This window comes from Leopardus geoffroyi, chromosome B2 (genome assembly GCF_018350155.1).
Source record: "Leopardus geoffroyi isolate Oge1 chromosome B2, O.geoffroyi_Oge1_pat1.0, whole genome shotgun sequence".
Classification (NCBI taxonomy): Eukaryota; Metazoa; Chordata; class Mammalia; order Carnivora; family Felidae; genus Leopardus; species Leopardus geoffroyi.
The window spans coordinates 48,530,463-48,547,003 of NC_059332.1; the positions used below are offsets into that span (position 1 = coordinate 48,530,463).

At 37.1% G+C, this 16,541-nt stretch overlaps 1 protein-coding gene across 1 annotated transcript in view; it reads left to right on the top strand.

The window, feature by feature from the left end:
* The window catches only part of TFAP2D (transcription factor AP-2 delta), a 58,783-nt gene that overhangs the window by 16,092 nt on the left and 26,150 nt on the right, over nt 1-16,541 (top strand). The window contains exon 6 of the mRNA XM_045498508.1: nt 15,979-16,120. Within this exon, the coding sequence (XP_045354464.1) occupies nt 15,979-16,120 (142 nt within the window). The remainder of the gene's footprint in view (nt 1-15,978; nt 16,121-16,541) is intronic.

Sequence of the window (16,541 nt, forward strand, 5' to 3'; positions counted from 1 at the left end):
CATTTTTTGTCTATAGTATTAAGCAAGACAGTTAACAGTTACAGGTGAATTTCCCAATTAATCATGACATACATGATTAAATTAGACAACATAAGGCTTAGGTAATTCATAAAATGTTTAATTTACTGATCTTGGCAAAAATACAGAAGACAATGCAAGATTTAAGTATTTCACTGGTACTTCCTAAGTAACAGCAACAAAAAAACTGGCTGTGCTATCGTCATTTTTATTATTGTTTATTTTAGAGCTCAGATAAATCTGGCTTACCTCATTATAATTCAGTGCAACATGATCTACAGGATAAATAGTAATCCTTTATAGAGGGTTCACAGGAGTTGAGACATGATACCAAGCCTGAGAGCATATTGTATTAATCCTAGTAGACATCTCTTAAAGTACAGTGAAGTTCCATGGCTTTATGGTGGATAAAATGAGTTACAGAAGGGTTAAGGCTAACCAGTGGTATAGACCCAGAAGTAAAAATATATTCCCAGAAGTTATTGTTTTCCAATTTACCTTTTCCTTTTTGTTTCTTCTGTGAGGACAAAATTACATATTCTTACTCAAACTTCTTTTAAGAAGAGGTATTACTAGAGACTTATTTTTAACTTTGTGGGAGAGCTTTTGAATGTCAAATGCTATTGTCTTAAATATGAACAAAGAGGCCTTGTTACCAAGATTCACCTGAACATACCTGTGACACTTTTCTTACACTTGTTACTTTCTTCTTTATAAGGCACTGTAGGAAGTGAAAAGTAAGGGAAACACAAAAACAAACATTTTGCCTCTTTCCAGATTATCATTTCATACCATTTACCATACAATTTTGTGAAGCAGTATGTTCTAGACATTTGTTTTAGCAAAATTGCTTCGCTAATTTTGCTACTAATAGTTACCTTTGCTTTGTTCCCTAATTGTGGTAATGATAACAACAACAATAATATTATTGGTCACCAACATTTAGTAAGTGTTACTGTTACTATGTTCTGTGTTTTGTGATGTGTTTGCTTGTGTGTGCTGTTACTGAGAACTGACATATCATAGAGAAGGTTGACCTGTCATCTACACATATGGGTTGAGGGTACTGGGAAAAGGACAAAGTAGAAAAAAAATGACTAATGGGTTGATTCTAAAGGGAGACAGATTGCTGCTCAATTTAAGTAAGAAGATAATTGTAATTATAGCTATTTAGTAATAGAACAGAACATTTGTTCAGAAAATAATGAAGTGGATTCAAGAGTCATATGAGTGTGGGGACCTGGGTGGCTCAGTCAGGCACCCAACTTCGGCTCAGGTCATGATCTCATGGTTCATGAGTTCAAGCCCCATGTTGGGCTCTGTGCTGACAGAGCCTGGAGCCTGCCTCGGATTCTGTGTCTCCCTCTCTCTCTGACCCTCCCAGCTCACACTCTGTCTCTCTCTCTCTCAAAAATAAATAAACATTAAAATTTTTTTTAAAAGAATCATATGGGTGGTAGGACTTGATTAGTTCTTAAACTCAAATCTGCAGGAGAATCAACTCAGGAGGTTTATTAAAAAATGCCTGGGCCCTTTCCCTAAACCAATTGAAACCCAGTCTCTGGGGATATGATCTAGGTACGTATATATTTTTTAAACATCTCCAGTGATTCTGATGTATAATGAGGCTTAAGGGATCATTGGTCTAAATGTTTCTTTAGATTCTTTCCACTTCTTTGAAGGACTGACTATGAATGCTCATGAAATTTATAACTGGTGTGAAAATTAAAGGCCCTATGAAAGACCTTTTCCCATGGCGTCTGTGAATATACTGGCTAATTTGAACTGAAGAGCCATACATAAAAGGGTATATTCACAATTTTTCTTACTGATTTTTATGGTGGCCAACCACTGAAGTATCCTGTGTGGGAATCGTCAATGGTACTAACAGAAGGATTGCAGGTTAAATATGTGAACTCCTAGGATGATCTTTGTGGTTTTGCCATCTACTCTTTCAACATACTGTCCTACCATAGGAGTATCTAACTGTGTTCTATTCATTTGGTTTGTGTTCATGGAGGAGTCACATCAGCCTTGGCTGATGAAACATAAGATTTTATTCTTTCCAGGTACTTTAATTGGCTGCTTTTGAAATCCCCCAAATCTTTGTGCTGTAGAGAAATAAATCTTTTATTGTTGAATTCCAGGCACTGTGATGGAAATGAGGAAAAGGTATTTAGAGGCAAAGGGACGTTTTATATCCCTCAACCCCTCACATATTATAACCCACAAACTACATATGCACACTTCCCCTTTCTCTCTCTTTCTTTCACACACACACACACACACACACACACACACACATTAGAAGTTTCATTACCATGTGTTCTCTGATTTTTATTCTACTTCCTATTTTTGTGTTCTTTTTAAATGCTGATTATAGACCTACTGAATTTACTTCAGGACTCATGCTGGATCATGAGTCATGACCCACAGTTTAAAAAAATTACAAGTTAGGGGCGCCTGGTGGCTCAGTCAGTTGCATGCCCAACTGATTGATTTTTACTTGATTTTTACTCAGGTCATGACCTCAGGGTTGTAGGATTGAGCCCTGCATCAGGCTTCACAGTGAGCATGGAGCCTGTTTAAGATTCTCTCTCCCTCTCCCACTGCCCCTCCCTGGCTCATGCATGCTCGCTCTCTCTCTCTCTCTCTCTCTCTCTCTTTATCTCTCTCTCTCTCTCTCTTTCTCAAAATAAATAAATAAACATTTAAAAATAAGTAAGGAAATTTTAAAAAGTACAAGTTGCCTTAGGATATGAAGAGGACCTAATAGTTGAAGAACAAGGACATGCCAATCTAAATTAAAATAGGCTTCCTTTTATTCCTGAGCTGACAAGCAGAGCAGCAGTTTCATTGTTGAGGACTCTACTGTATATTTTATTCCCACATTTTAGTTGGGTTGGTGATGACAGTTTATGACTCTTTCCAGCCAACAAGATGCCATTTTCTACACTAGGCTCAGAGTGTTGGGAATCCTCTAGATGATGCTATAGGATACAAAATAATAGTGCCTCAATTCTGATTTATCAAGCTCCTGGAAGATTTACATAGTGAATGCTTCTCTTCAGTACATTTGGGACCTTGATTATTTTTGAGCTAACATGGGTCTGATTCAGTTCTTTCAGGTTTGTTTTGATTTTCCAGTTTTAAGTGGTAAATTAAAACTTTACCATATCTACAATTGGTGTTGGTAAGACTTTGAATTGACCATGTCTTTGGGTGATACTTTACTCCTTCCATCAAACATTTTTTGCAAGCACCAGCAACATTTCAGATTAGTCATCAAAAATGGCCCATCAGCTTTCTTATAAATCTCTAGTCTTGTGGGGAGGAATAGTATTTTTCTTACCATTTTTGATATCTCCCCTTTATCTTCCAGATTTTCTACAATAACCCACAGTATATTTGAAAAACAATACCTAGTAATTTAGTTTCTCTTAAGTGGCTTATTTTTTCAAGTTTTTATTTTAATTCCAGATAGTTAACATACAGTGCAATATCAGTTTCAGGTATACAACATAGCGATCAACACTTCCATACAATACTTGGCACTTATCATGACAAGTGCACTCTTTAATACCCTTCAGCTATTTTACCCATCCCCCCAACCCCTCATCTCTAGTAACCATCAGTTTGTTCTCTATAGTTAAGAATCTGTTTCTTGGTTATTCTCTCTCCTTTTCTCCCTTTGCTCATTTGTTTTGTTTCCTAAATTCCACATAGGAGTGAAATCATATGGTATTTGTTTTTCTCTGACTTACTTCCCTTAGCATTGTACTCTCTAGCTTCTTCCATGTCATTGCAAATGGGAAGATTTTCATTCTTTTTTATGGCTGAATAATATTTCATTATATATATATATATATATATATATATATATATATATATACACACACACACACACACACACACACACATACATACCACATCTTTTTTATCTACTCATCAATTGAAGGACGCTTGGACTGTTTCCATATCTTGGCTATTGTAAATAAGACTGCTATAAACATAGGGATGCATATATCCCTTTGAATTAGGGTAAATACCTAGTATCATGATTGTTGGATCATAGGGCAGTTCTGTTTTTAGAGTAACCTCCATACTGTTTTCCCCAGTAGCTCTACCAGTTTACATTCCCACTAACACTGCATGAGTGTTCCTTTTTCTCTACATTCCAATACTTGTTGTTTCTTAAATTGTTGATTTTAGCCATTTTGACAGGTGTGAGGTGATATATCATTGTACTTTTGATTTGCATTTTCCTGATGCTAAATGATGAACATTTTTTCATGTATCTGTTAGTCATCTGAATGTCTTTAGAAAAATGTCTATTCAGATCCTCTGCCCATTTTTTAATTAGATTATTTCTTTTTGGGTGTTGAGTTTTATAAGTTCTTTATGTATTTTGTATACTGACAATTTATTGGATTTATCATTTGCAAATATCTTTTCCCATTCTGTAGGTTGCCTTTTAGTATACTTGATTGTTTCTTTTGCTGTGCAAAAGCTTTTTATTTTGAAATATCTTAAATGTCTCTTAAGACTGTTGATTGAGACTCTTATATAGTTATTTCTCAAACATCCTGATGGTTCAATATATTATTGGCATTCAATAACACACCCTTAAGCACAAGTGAGATAATATTTAACTGGCTTTATTCCTCATAGGCCAGATTTAGTAATAAATTTCATGAAGGTCAACTTTCCATCATGTTATAGTACTTGTATCTGCCCCTTTCCGGGGATAGATTTGAATATAGCCTTGCCATTGTTTCTATTTTGATAGAAATTCCAAAAAAAAAAAAAAGTAGCGTATGGAAACCCTCGTAGGCATTCCATGTAGAGATGATATAACCTTTGTAAAGGTCCAATCAGTGAAGAGCAAGGTGCCTTATAACGGGGATTGAAATCAGCAAATGAACATTTGTTTTTCAAAAACTACCCCTGTCACTGACATAATGGTAGTTTCATCAGGATATTCCAAGTTTCCATGCTTGTCCTGGACTTTCAATCATTCTGTTTGTATTTGTTTTATAATAATTTTCCCCTGTATTTCTTTTAAATTGAGTCACTCAATTAATAGTGCCTTCCTAACATTGTTCTCAAGTCAACATATTAAAGTCATTATTTTAGGGATTATTTTAGGAATTTAAAGGAGAAGGCTATTTAATACAAATTTGTAATATATTTGTATAATTCACAACATTTCTGTTACAAATATCATTGCAACTAGTAACCAATGAGATGAAGAACTTGAGACTGATATCTTTTCACCTCACAAAGCTGTTTGAAAAGTGAACATTTTGGTAGGGCAGATGTTGAGTGGGGGTTTTTTTGGTCCATATAACAGATATATCTGGCCTAGAGTGAGATATGAATTTTTGAATCCAGAGTCCCCAGAATGTAATAGCAGATCATATCCCACTTTTATCCACATGTCTTCATCTAATAAGTTTTAGATATATAACTAGTGGTTGATAATGATTCCTTGTACCCCACTTTATCATAAACTTGATATTCTATTCCCTTTAATTGTCTCACCTTGGTATCTATGACATCAGAGAGATGTTACTCTCTGGAAAATATAGTGGATTAGGGTTGTTTAACCCAATACCCTGATCTTCTTGAGGAGATCCTAGGATAATCCCAGACCCTTCTATAGTGGAAATAATTCTATCTCTGGAGATTCAGAGAATTTGGCCAATATTATTGTTCTCATTCTAATACTCTTACTATATATTTATTATTTATGAATCAGCAGCTTCTGTTAGTAGCCTCCTCTGTATTTTATTCCAGAACAATCTTTGCAGAGTTAGTAGTTGCTAAACATGAGGAGTCAATGATCTAGTTGTTCCCGCCCATTGCTCCCTCCTCACTTGAGGTTTTCCAAGATGGCCAAGGTTACAGAGTGTTGCTGGAGGGTAGTTTTGTTCCCTGGGGTAGGGTGCTTTCCTGGGACAGTTCTGCTGAATTTGCAAAAGTTGGTATAACATTCTCAGGCAACACCAGGAGTTCTGGAAGCACAGTTTGAGTCCTTAAACATAAATACCTTGGCTTATAGTTTGCTGTGACAGGGAGTCAAATTGTGTGTGTGTGTGTGTGTGTGTGTGTGTGTGTGTGTGTGTGTTTGCATTTAAAAACAGTGGAGCAGAGCAGGATGTGAATATACATCAGGAAAAGAAAGGGGACTATTTACAAATGTTATATATTATCTCCATTCAGTTTTCAAGTTTGAATCCTTTGTCACTGTTGTTTCCTTCTTTAGTTTTAAACACTGTAAACTTCCAGACCTTGCCCTGCACTTCTTACTTCATGTGAACAGTTGTCCCACTTGCAAAATGTATTCTCTCTTGGGCTAGTACCACCTCCCCCGCCCCCCAGTAATGTCGCCTTTGAAATTTTGTCAGACTTTGAGCTGGTTACTTAACCTGACTCAACTTCGTTTTCTTTTTCTTTTTTTAATTTTTTTAATGTTTATTATTTTTGAGAGAGAGCGACAGAGAACAAGCAGGGAAGGGGCAGAGAGAGAGGGAGACATAGAATCAGAAGGAGGCTCCAGGCTCTGAGCTGTCAGCACAGAGCCTGATGTGGGGCTTGAATTCACAGACTGTGAGATCATGACCTGAGCCGTAGTCGGCCACCCAACCAACTGAGCCACCCAGGTGCCCCTCATTTTCTTTTTTTTTAAGTGTATCTTTTTTTATTTTTGACAAAGAGAGAGAGAGAGAGCATAGGAGGGGCAAGAGAGAGGGAGAGAGAGAATCCCATGCAGGCTCTGCAGTGTCAGCACAGAGCCCGATATGGGGTTCAAACTCATGAATCGTGAGATCATGACTTGGGCCAAAATCAGGAGTTGGGACAGGTGTCCCTTAGCTTCATTTTCTTAATTTATAAATAAAGATAATAATACTTATAATGGTTGAGAGAATGCTAGCTGTTACAGCAGTTAATACCTAAATTTTCAGTGGCTTCACATGATAGAAGCTTATTTTTCATTGTAGTCTGATGTGGGTGTTCCTCACCAGGGGTCTTTTCTCACAGTTTCATTCACGGGCCCAGAGTCCTTCCCTCTGTAGCTATGCCCTTCTGTAGGTCCTAGGAGTCCTATTCATTCAGCTCACCATGAGGAGAGACAGGATGGAAAAGTAAGCAGCTTCTTACCTACATGGCCAGGGAGTGACCCACGTTACTACTATTCACATTCTAAGAACTATGGCCACACTCAATTCCAGAGGTGGGTGTGGGGTATACTGGAAAATGTACTCTCTAGCTGGGCAGAGTCTTCTCAGCAGCAATGCTATAATATATAAAGAAAGGACAAGGTCCCTCACTCATCTCTGCCGCATCTGTCTTGTATGTCTTTTGTTGGATTAAATAGACTCGCATAGACTAGAACCGATTTGGTGATGAACTCTTTCCTATAGATGAGGTATAATGAGTGAGTTTAGGTATATCAAGTTTTCTTGATGTGTTTAGTCAATGGCTTTTTATTTTAGGAAGAAGTATTGTTCACTGCTTGAGGCTTATAAGATTCAAACACCAAATCCTTTTGCCAAGTATTAGTGATAATATATGCACAGGGCATGCTTAGTATTAGTTGCTCTTCTCATGGAATTTAGGACAAAACTGATATTCTCATTGCCTTCACACAGTACCCCAGTGGGTTTCTGTGGAAATGTGGAGCTTACGGCTAGCCTTTGGGGACTCACGGCATGATTATCAGTCTGAAAGGACCTTCATCCCCAAATAACTCCTCTCCTGGCCATTCCACACCTCACATTCCCACTTTAGTCCCTCCTTCAGGATAAAGGTTTCCAGCTTTCTTCTAAAACTGTATGTGATATAAAAAGGATAATAAATTGTCCCTTTGTAATAATAGCTCTAATCGGTGCTCACTTTGGTCAGACAGTCACATGGAACAGTGCAATCACTAGGAGACCCTGGTGTTCCCTTTAGCACACAAACTCTCTGGCTTTGACAATGTCTTGGGCACAGTTTTTGCATTTCAGAACTGACAGTGGAAATGAGCTAAAAAAGTAAATGCTAGGAGAGCCTATGTTACTCATTTTAAGCTCTGTCTTGGAAAAGTTGTTGTTTTTTTTTTTTTTTTTCCTCAGACTAATAAGTATCATCTTAACTGTAAATTTCTTATTCTAAATTATGGAAGAGTTTCTGAGAGACTCTGCTTTGATAACTGGTAATTAGATATTGTGTCTGAGAACTAGCACTTAACCAGAATTTCAATAGTTGATCTCAGTGACCCAGAGATTGTAGCATACAATGTTATGGACAAGTAGACCCCATCTTAGGGGATATGCTTTTAAATTATTTGCTTACTAACGCTTCCTAATATTACTTCCCTGATCTGCAGCTTATGATTTCATTCACCTTCAGGGAAAAAAGTTGTTTTTCATGTAGGGGCAGAGGAAATAAGCTACTATCCATATGCCTCTGTGTCTGCCTATGTGCTTGGAGTGGCCTTAAATTACTGTTTTTACTCATTGCAAAAAGCAAGTGTATCCCAGCCTTTTTGGCTCAGTCCTGCCCTTGTCCACTTTGGGCTCACTTAAAAACTCATGTCTCGGGGCACCTGGGTGGCTCAGTCGGTTAAGTGTCCGACTTCGGCTCAGGTCATGATCTCACAGTCCATGAGTTTGAGCCCCACGTCGGGCTCTGTGCTGACAGCTCAGAGCCTGGAGCCTGCTTCAGATTCTGTGTCTCCCTCTCTCTGACCCTCCTCCATTCATGCTCTGTCTCTCTGTGTCTCAAAAATAAATAAACATTAAAAAAAATTAAAAAAAAAAACCTCATGTCTCTGCATGACTTCCCTGGTGATTTGATTTTCTTCTTTCCATTATTCTCTCTTCCAACATATATGCCTGGACTAATGTGCTTTTCAAACACTCAGTTTTTGCTTTATTTCCGTTTAACAAAATTCGTAGGTATTTAAATAAAATTACGGATGGTAGTTATTCCTTTTTAAAATTTTTTTAATGTTTATTTTTGAGAGAGCAAGAGCATGAGCAGGGTAGGGGCAGAGAGAGAGGAAGACACAGAATCTGAAGTAGGCTCCAGGCTCCGAGCTGTCAGCACAGAGTCTGATGCAGGACTTGAACCCACGAGCCGTGAGATCATGACCTGAGCCGAAGTCAGGCACTTAACTGACTGAGCCACCCAGGCACCCCTGGATGGTAGTTATTCCTATCAATGTCTACATCCTACAGAATACCAATGGCAGTTTTCATATTGCCTGTGTTTTAATTTACAACAAATATTTGAGTTTAGAATCAAGTCTCTCTGAGAACAGAGTCAGAGAGTAATTTTACTTTAGAAGTAATATAATTTTAAATAGATAGTTTCTTCAAATAGTAAAAAATTTAAAAGCTACAGAAGACTATAGAGTAAAATATCTCCTTTTCACTTTATTCCCTAGCTGTTCAGTTCCCCTCCTGGAAGAAAACAATTGTTTTGTTAAACAAATGGTTTCTCTATTTCATTCCAGGGATATATGTATGTATGCATGGGCTTTTTAATTTTTAAAAGAAATTATGGTATTCTCTACACGCTATTCTGCATGTTGGGGTTTTCTCCCCATGCCTTATAATAGTGTTTTTTTTTTTCAGTGCTTACAAGTGCTTCCATTCTTTTAAACACTCATGGTATTCCCTTATTTGAGTGTTTCATAATTTATTTAACCAGTTCCCTGCTAAATATTATATAGATGTTTTCAATCTTCAGCTATTATAAATAGTGCTACAATGAATAACCTCACATTTACGTAAATAATTTTGCAGATGTGCAAGTACATCCACTCATAAATTGCTAGGGATGTTGCAAAGTCTAAAGATATTAGCATTTGTGATTTGAGCATATTATTGGAAGATTGTTTTCCATAGTGGTCATACAGTTATAATCCCATCAGCAAAGGGGATAAGGAGCATATGACAGTACTTCCCTGAACTTGAGCCCAAACAGAGTGTTGTCAACTTTTTGATCTTTGCTAATTTTATTGGTTAAACAAACAAACAAACAAACAAACAAAAAGGCTACCTTGGTTATGAAGGAGGTTGGGTTGAGTTGAGTATTCCTAGAAGAATTTAATGAACTTTGCTGTCTGTTCATTTACTTTGTCCTTATGGGGTAAGGGTAAGTTTTACCCTTAAAGGGTAAAGTTTTCTTATTGATTGGTAAGTATTCATTATAAAACAGAAAACTGGCTGTATGTCTCTGATCTGAGTTGCAAAGCCTCCCCACCACTAGCTTTGGTTTGTCTCTTTGCTGTTACAAGTTTTCTGTTGGTTTGCTTATTTGTTTAGGTCTATGCCATACAGACTTTTTGATATTAATATAATCATATGTCTCATATATTTTATATCATGGTTTTTAGTTTTAATTGTAATATTTTAAAAGATGTTTTATCCCAAGACTATAAAAGAATTCTCCCATGTTCAATTACTTTGCGGTCCTGTTTTTTGACGTTTAAATTGTTGATACATCTGGACCTTATTTTGTTGTTAGATGCATGGTATAGATCCAATTTTATTTGTTTTTTTTCCAGATGGCCACCCAGTTGTCCCAACACCTTTTATTGAAAATCCATCTTTTCCCTACCAGTATGAAAAGCAGGCTTCATCTTACACTAAATCTCTCTATACAAATAGACTTTTTTTAAGTGGACTGATGACTTTGTTTCCCTAGCAATGTTGTCTGTCTCTACGTCTACCACCACATTTCCTTTTTTATGTTTTGGGTTTTTAAAAATTTATTTCTATTTTTATTTTAAGTAGGCTCCATGCCCAAGTAGGACTTGAACTCACCACCCGGAGATCAAGAGTTGCATCTCTAATGACCTAGCCAGCTCTACCAACTAATCCACCCCTCTGTTTTTGTGTTTAGAGTTTATACTGTTATCAGCCAAATAAGGCAGAACTCTTTATGCAAGAGCCCAGATAGAGGTCTTTACAATTTAAAATGTATTTATTTAGTGCAATTTATTGCCTTCCTTTTGTATAAGCCACAGAATTCTTGAATTTTCTGAAGATGTATCATTCATCCCTACATAATACTTTCCCTTCACCTTAAGACAGTAGTTCTTAATGTTGAGTTGATATTTATTACTTTAGGAGCTTTAAAACATTCACATACCTAGAGGTTAATTGATATGGGGTGGCACCCATACATTAAAAACAAAAATAGGGGCACCTGGGTGGCTCAGTAGGTTAAGTGTCTAACTTCAGCTCAGGTCATGATCTTGTGATTCGTGATTCCAGTCCCACATAGGGCTCTCTACTGTCAGCTTGGAGCCTGTTTTGGATCTTCTGTCTCCCTCTCTCTGCCTCTCCACTTCTCTTTCTCTCTCTCTCTCTCTCTCTTCTTCTCTCAAAAAGTAAATAAACATTTAAAAAAATAAACAAAAAAACAAAACCAAAAAAAACCCAGGTTATGGGAGCAGCAAGTGTTGGAAAGTAGAAGTAGACTTATTTTCTAAAATGGCTCTGCTGATATAATGATATACTCTATTTTTATGGATTTCCTATACAGTTTATTCTTTCTAGAAATTCTCTTTTGCTGTAGTTTTTCATTATTTTCTTTAAAGGAGTGCCTCACAAGACTATTGTTATAATTAACTAATAAGATATTTGAAAGATTTTCCACTTAACAAATGTTTACTGAGTACTTATTATGAATCAGGTGCTGTGCTAAGTGTAAGGTGTGGAATAGGTAACAAAATTATCACTTTAAAAAACAAAGTGTTGGTGTTTAAACAAAATTATCATTAAGCCAGGGAACTACCACATTATAAGACCTTTATTCATATCGTAGATTATATGATATGTAGTGTACGTATCATATCATATATAGAGTACATTCATTTCAGAATACTTTGGGAACCCTATAATATATTAACTTTGTCCTTCAGCTCTAGGGATTACTATAGCTTGATATTATGAGACAATTTATTTAATAGAATATCTTTTTTAAATTTTTAAATTTTTAAAAAATATTTTAACGTTTATTTATTTTTGAGAGACAGAACGAGACAAAGCATGAGCAGGGGCCAGCAGAGGGGGGAGACACAGAATTCGAAGCAGGCTCCAGGCCCTGAGCTGTCAGCACAGAGTGTGACGCAGGGCTTGAACTCACCAACCATGAGATCAAGACCTGAGTGGAAGTTGGACGCTTAATCGACTGAGCCACCCAGACACCCCTATTTAGTAGAATATCTTATTCAGGTTCAAAAATATTCTCAATTTTGCTTTTTTTTCTTTTAAGAATTTATTTTTAAGTAATCACAACCCCCAGTGTGGGGCTTGAATTTACAATCTCAAGACCAAGAGTCGCGTGCTCTACCAACTGAGCCAACCAGGTGCCCCTCAAATTTGCTTTCTAATCGGTACTTCTTGGAATAATCCCAAAGATAGATTTGAATGTGCTAGTTTTCCATATATATATAAATAAAATTGAAATCATAGCTATGTGACTGGCATTTAACACATATGAATTGTTGCTTTTATTTAATAACATTAGGTATTGCAATACTAAGTTAGACAAATTGTTTTTAAGGCAATATTGTTACAGTGACAGTTGACCAGAATTATCTAGTGATAACAATGTAGAAGTATCTTTTAGTGCAAATTAGTGTACTAGATGTTTATTTTTAATTGTCTAAAGTAAATTTTCCCCAAAAAACAATAATTCTAAAGGAAGGAAAAATCCTTACTGACTTATAAAAGTTAAAAATCAGGTGTATTTATTTCTCTTTAAAAATACATTTAGAGCTTCTTTTTGTCAAATAATGTGGGAGCCCAGAAACTCAGTAAAACAAGTGATCCAGAAAGCATTTTCCCATTAACTTTCCACTTCTAGGCTGCATCAGTGATGGACATTGAAACTTTTCTTAATATTTTCCCCTAGTTGTTCACTTTTTGCTTTCAAGTGTGAAAAATGAGTGTCCTGAAACCGGGAGCAAATTCCTTTTTTATGCTCTTCTCAGATTCTGAAATTTGACCTCTGTTGGCTTTTTGAGAGTTACTCAGTATGAGTCACCCACTGCTGATGCTGTTTTTGAAAAGCTGAATACTTTTAGTGGTTTCTACTCTTTGGGAAGGGGGGTAAGCACTACTTGGCTTATAGACCGTAAAGCCTTGTACTTAAAATACTCCTGCACAAGCAATAACCCTAAGCCCCCAACATCCACCCTACTTCTAAAATATTCTTGAAATGACATGACATAAAATGGTCACACATGCCAAAGTTGGGGTGTTGCTTTGGTGGTTGTATAAAAATGAATGGGGGGAAGGGGATACTGGTTTGTCAAGAGGCACAATGCATTGAAATTTTTAAAAAGGCTTAAACCTGTTTTGCAAACAAAGAATTAGGGCGTCCTCCCTCATCTTACAAAGATAGGAGGTGACACAGCAGTATTTGCCAGATGGAAACAGAAGGAAACACATTCCCCGCCCTTCCTGGATCACTGTTCCACCACAGATTACTGTACCTGCTTGCTGTTCATGTGGGCATTTTGTCCCTCCACAGAGATGGAGAAGCTCATTGATCTTTATCTTCACGGATCAGTCAGATCCCCGAGAGCCTTATTCACATGCTTTTTTGATCCTAAAATTTCTATTTTTCTCAAACTTGTTGACTCTAAAATACCTCCCGTACAGGATTTAACTATAGATTTGTTCTCCTTACTGAGTATCATGTGTATGTTAATTCATGGATTCTTTCATTCATTCTTGGGCCCTCACACACAAAGCTTTTGTGGCATGATACACACATTTTAACTACTTATCAGAGTGTCTTCACTTGCCATTTCTTTTGATGTAGCATCGCTATACATCCAGTAACAATGTTACATTGCAAGGGAGGGAAAGCAGTAAACAGAACTAAGGCAAGGAGGGATCTGGCTGTCAGTGTAAATGTAAATAGCAGCTGTTCCATTCAAACTGTTTTTAAAACTACCACACGGTGAGAGCTTTGCATATAATGGGCCAGAATCAGGTTTTAGCATAAAATTGAGGCGACATGCTGCCACCCTCCTGTTTGTGCTGTTTCACTTCTCCCACTACTGCACTGGCGTGGGCGGGAGGGGGGGGGGGGACACAAAGATATATTGTATATAACATTCTGTGAGAATGGTATCTAAATATCTCTTCCTGTGATAATATTGCAATATACAGACTTATCAGGATACATAACTCAACATGCTGTGTGTACAAAGATGATACTGAATGGGTCATTGTGTTCCAGGCAAGATGCTTATAAGTCTTAAGTTCACATGAGTGTATCCTTTGTCACGTGCTGTTGCCACTGTTTCATCAGGCTTTTAGATTTTATACCTGAAATTTGAAAGGTCTTGAATTATCTCCCTTCTATCATTTTTCTAGCAAAAGTGACCATCCTATATGGCATTACTAGATCCTTAAAAAAAAAAAAAAAACAAAAAAAAAACTTGGTGCCATTGTTCTGCCAAATGTGCACACGTTTTCTTTCCTAATCAGTTAGCGTCATAAGCCACTGGTAACCAGCACTTTAAAAATATTGCTTTTACATTGCAACTTTATCTAAAACTGTCACCCTTCACCAACTAGCACTATTCAGACTAATCAGTAAAGAGACCCTTTCCATTTAGTTATGTCATCTTCCTATTTAGAATGTTTCCTACCCAGTGAATATAAAAATCTTAACTAAAAACCTGCTACTGCTTTGATACAGTGTGTGAGTGGCGGGGGGGGGGGGGGGGGGGGGGGGGGATGGGAGTCATGATCGGTAATTCACAAAATGTGATTTAATTGCCTATGATTACCACCTTCTCCTTCGAACTTATGTAAAACATTTTATCTGTAACACTCATTTGGTACTTGCAGTACAGAAGCTTGTGTTATATATAGTATCAATGTAAAGGCAGTAAACATGAGCAGATTATAGTGTTTATATAGGTTGCAATATAAATTATAAAGTACTATTAAGGTGTTTTTGCTACTATTATTGGGACAATTGCCATCCTCCTAGGAACAGGGATGGCTCTTTAAATCCCTCATTACTCCTACATAGCACGGCACCTTAAACAAAATAATGTGCTCAGTATACGTGCAATGAAAGCTCCCCTTTTTTTTTTTTTTTTTTTTAGTTTATTGCTCAGGTAAAATTTGGCTTGAGCTTTGAAAGTACTATTGTTTTTGAGGTTGAAATACATTGCCAAACCTTACTTTGCTGATAAGCCATTTTTACCTCATTTCTCAAAAATTTACTCAGGTTTAAGATTTTTGTGAAAGACCAAAATTTCTTTATGATTTTATTATACTTAAAAGGATTGTATTTTTAACAATGTACTTAAGAAGCATTGTGCATACACTAAAAGGTACTGAAGCCTGCCAGAAAGCCCAATAATGCTGTTAGTATAATCACACAATATAGTATCTTTGGCAACATCATGGTAGGAAGTTGATAAAATCCATTTATCTCCCCTTTCCAAAGTGTTTCAGCGTCTTTGAAAAGTCACGTGGACCTTTTGCCAATATTTTGATAGATCTCATGGGAAAGATATCTGAATATGTCGGATATACTAAGAATAGATGGGAGGGTGAACAACAACGAATGGCAAGCCCACGGAGCTTTTTCCTTAGGGCATTGACGTGTAGGATCTGAGAAGCCAATCTGGTCTAATGGCCAGAACCCCTAGGGGAGTCAAAACTCCCAGATTGTGGTTCTGGTTTTCCCCCTTACTTTTTCACATACACCTGCCTGGTAAGTAGCTTCTGTTTCTCAGTTTCTCTTCATCCTATCCCATTCCCACTCCACCCCCAAGAGTCCTTTCCCTAGGATTGTTTAGAATAAATAGACACCGTGATCCACCAGACCACAACCAGGAATGAGGCTTGAGGAAAATATAAAGTGTTACTCTTACTGAGTTTAGACATTTGTGGAAAACTGACTTTTATTTTCTGCCAACAGGGGAAGCTTTGCACTTGGCTCGGGATTTTGGCTACACTTGTGAAACAGAGTTTCCAGCCAAAGCTGTAGGAGAACATCTTGCCAGACAACATATGGAACAGAAAGAACAGACAGCAAGAAAAAAGATGATCCTAGCGACCAAGTAAGCAGAATGGGATGTCTCTATGTGCCTTATCTCCGTTTTTCCATTTTCTTTGAATGAGTCTAGTAAGTACCAGCTCTTTACAACAGGGTGTCTCACACTTCAGTAGCTAGATGAGTTATACAAGGACATTCCCCACTCCTGGCCTTGTGTCCGTAGCAAGACTTACAAACTGCCCTTGTTTAGGAGCTATCATTGACACTGACGAAAACCTCTCCAGAATATGCAGGAATTCCTAGGAGAAAAGTAGGTTTAGGAAATGTAGATTCCAGGCAAGTATGTCTATAGCTGCTATGTAATTTAGCCCAAACCACTCACTGTGCCTTAGTACACAAGAAGGGAAGATCTCAAAACACTATGAATGTTTGGAGAATGTGACAAAAGAGGACCGGAATGTGTGAGAGGTAAAAGGGAGATCTGT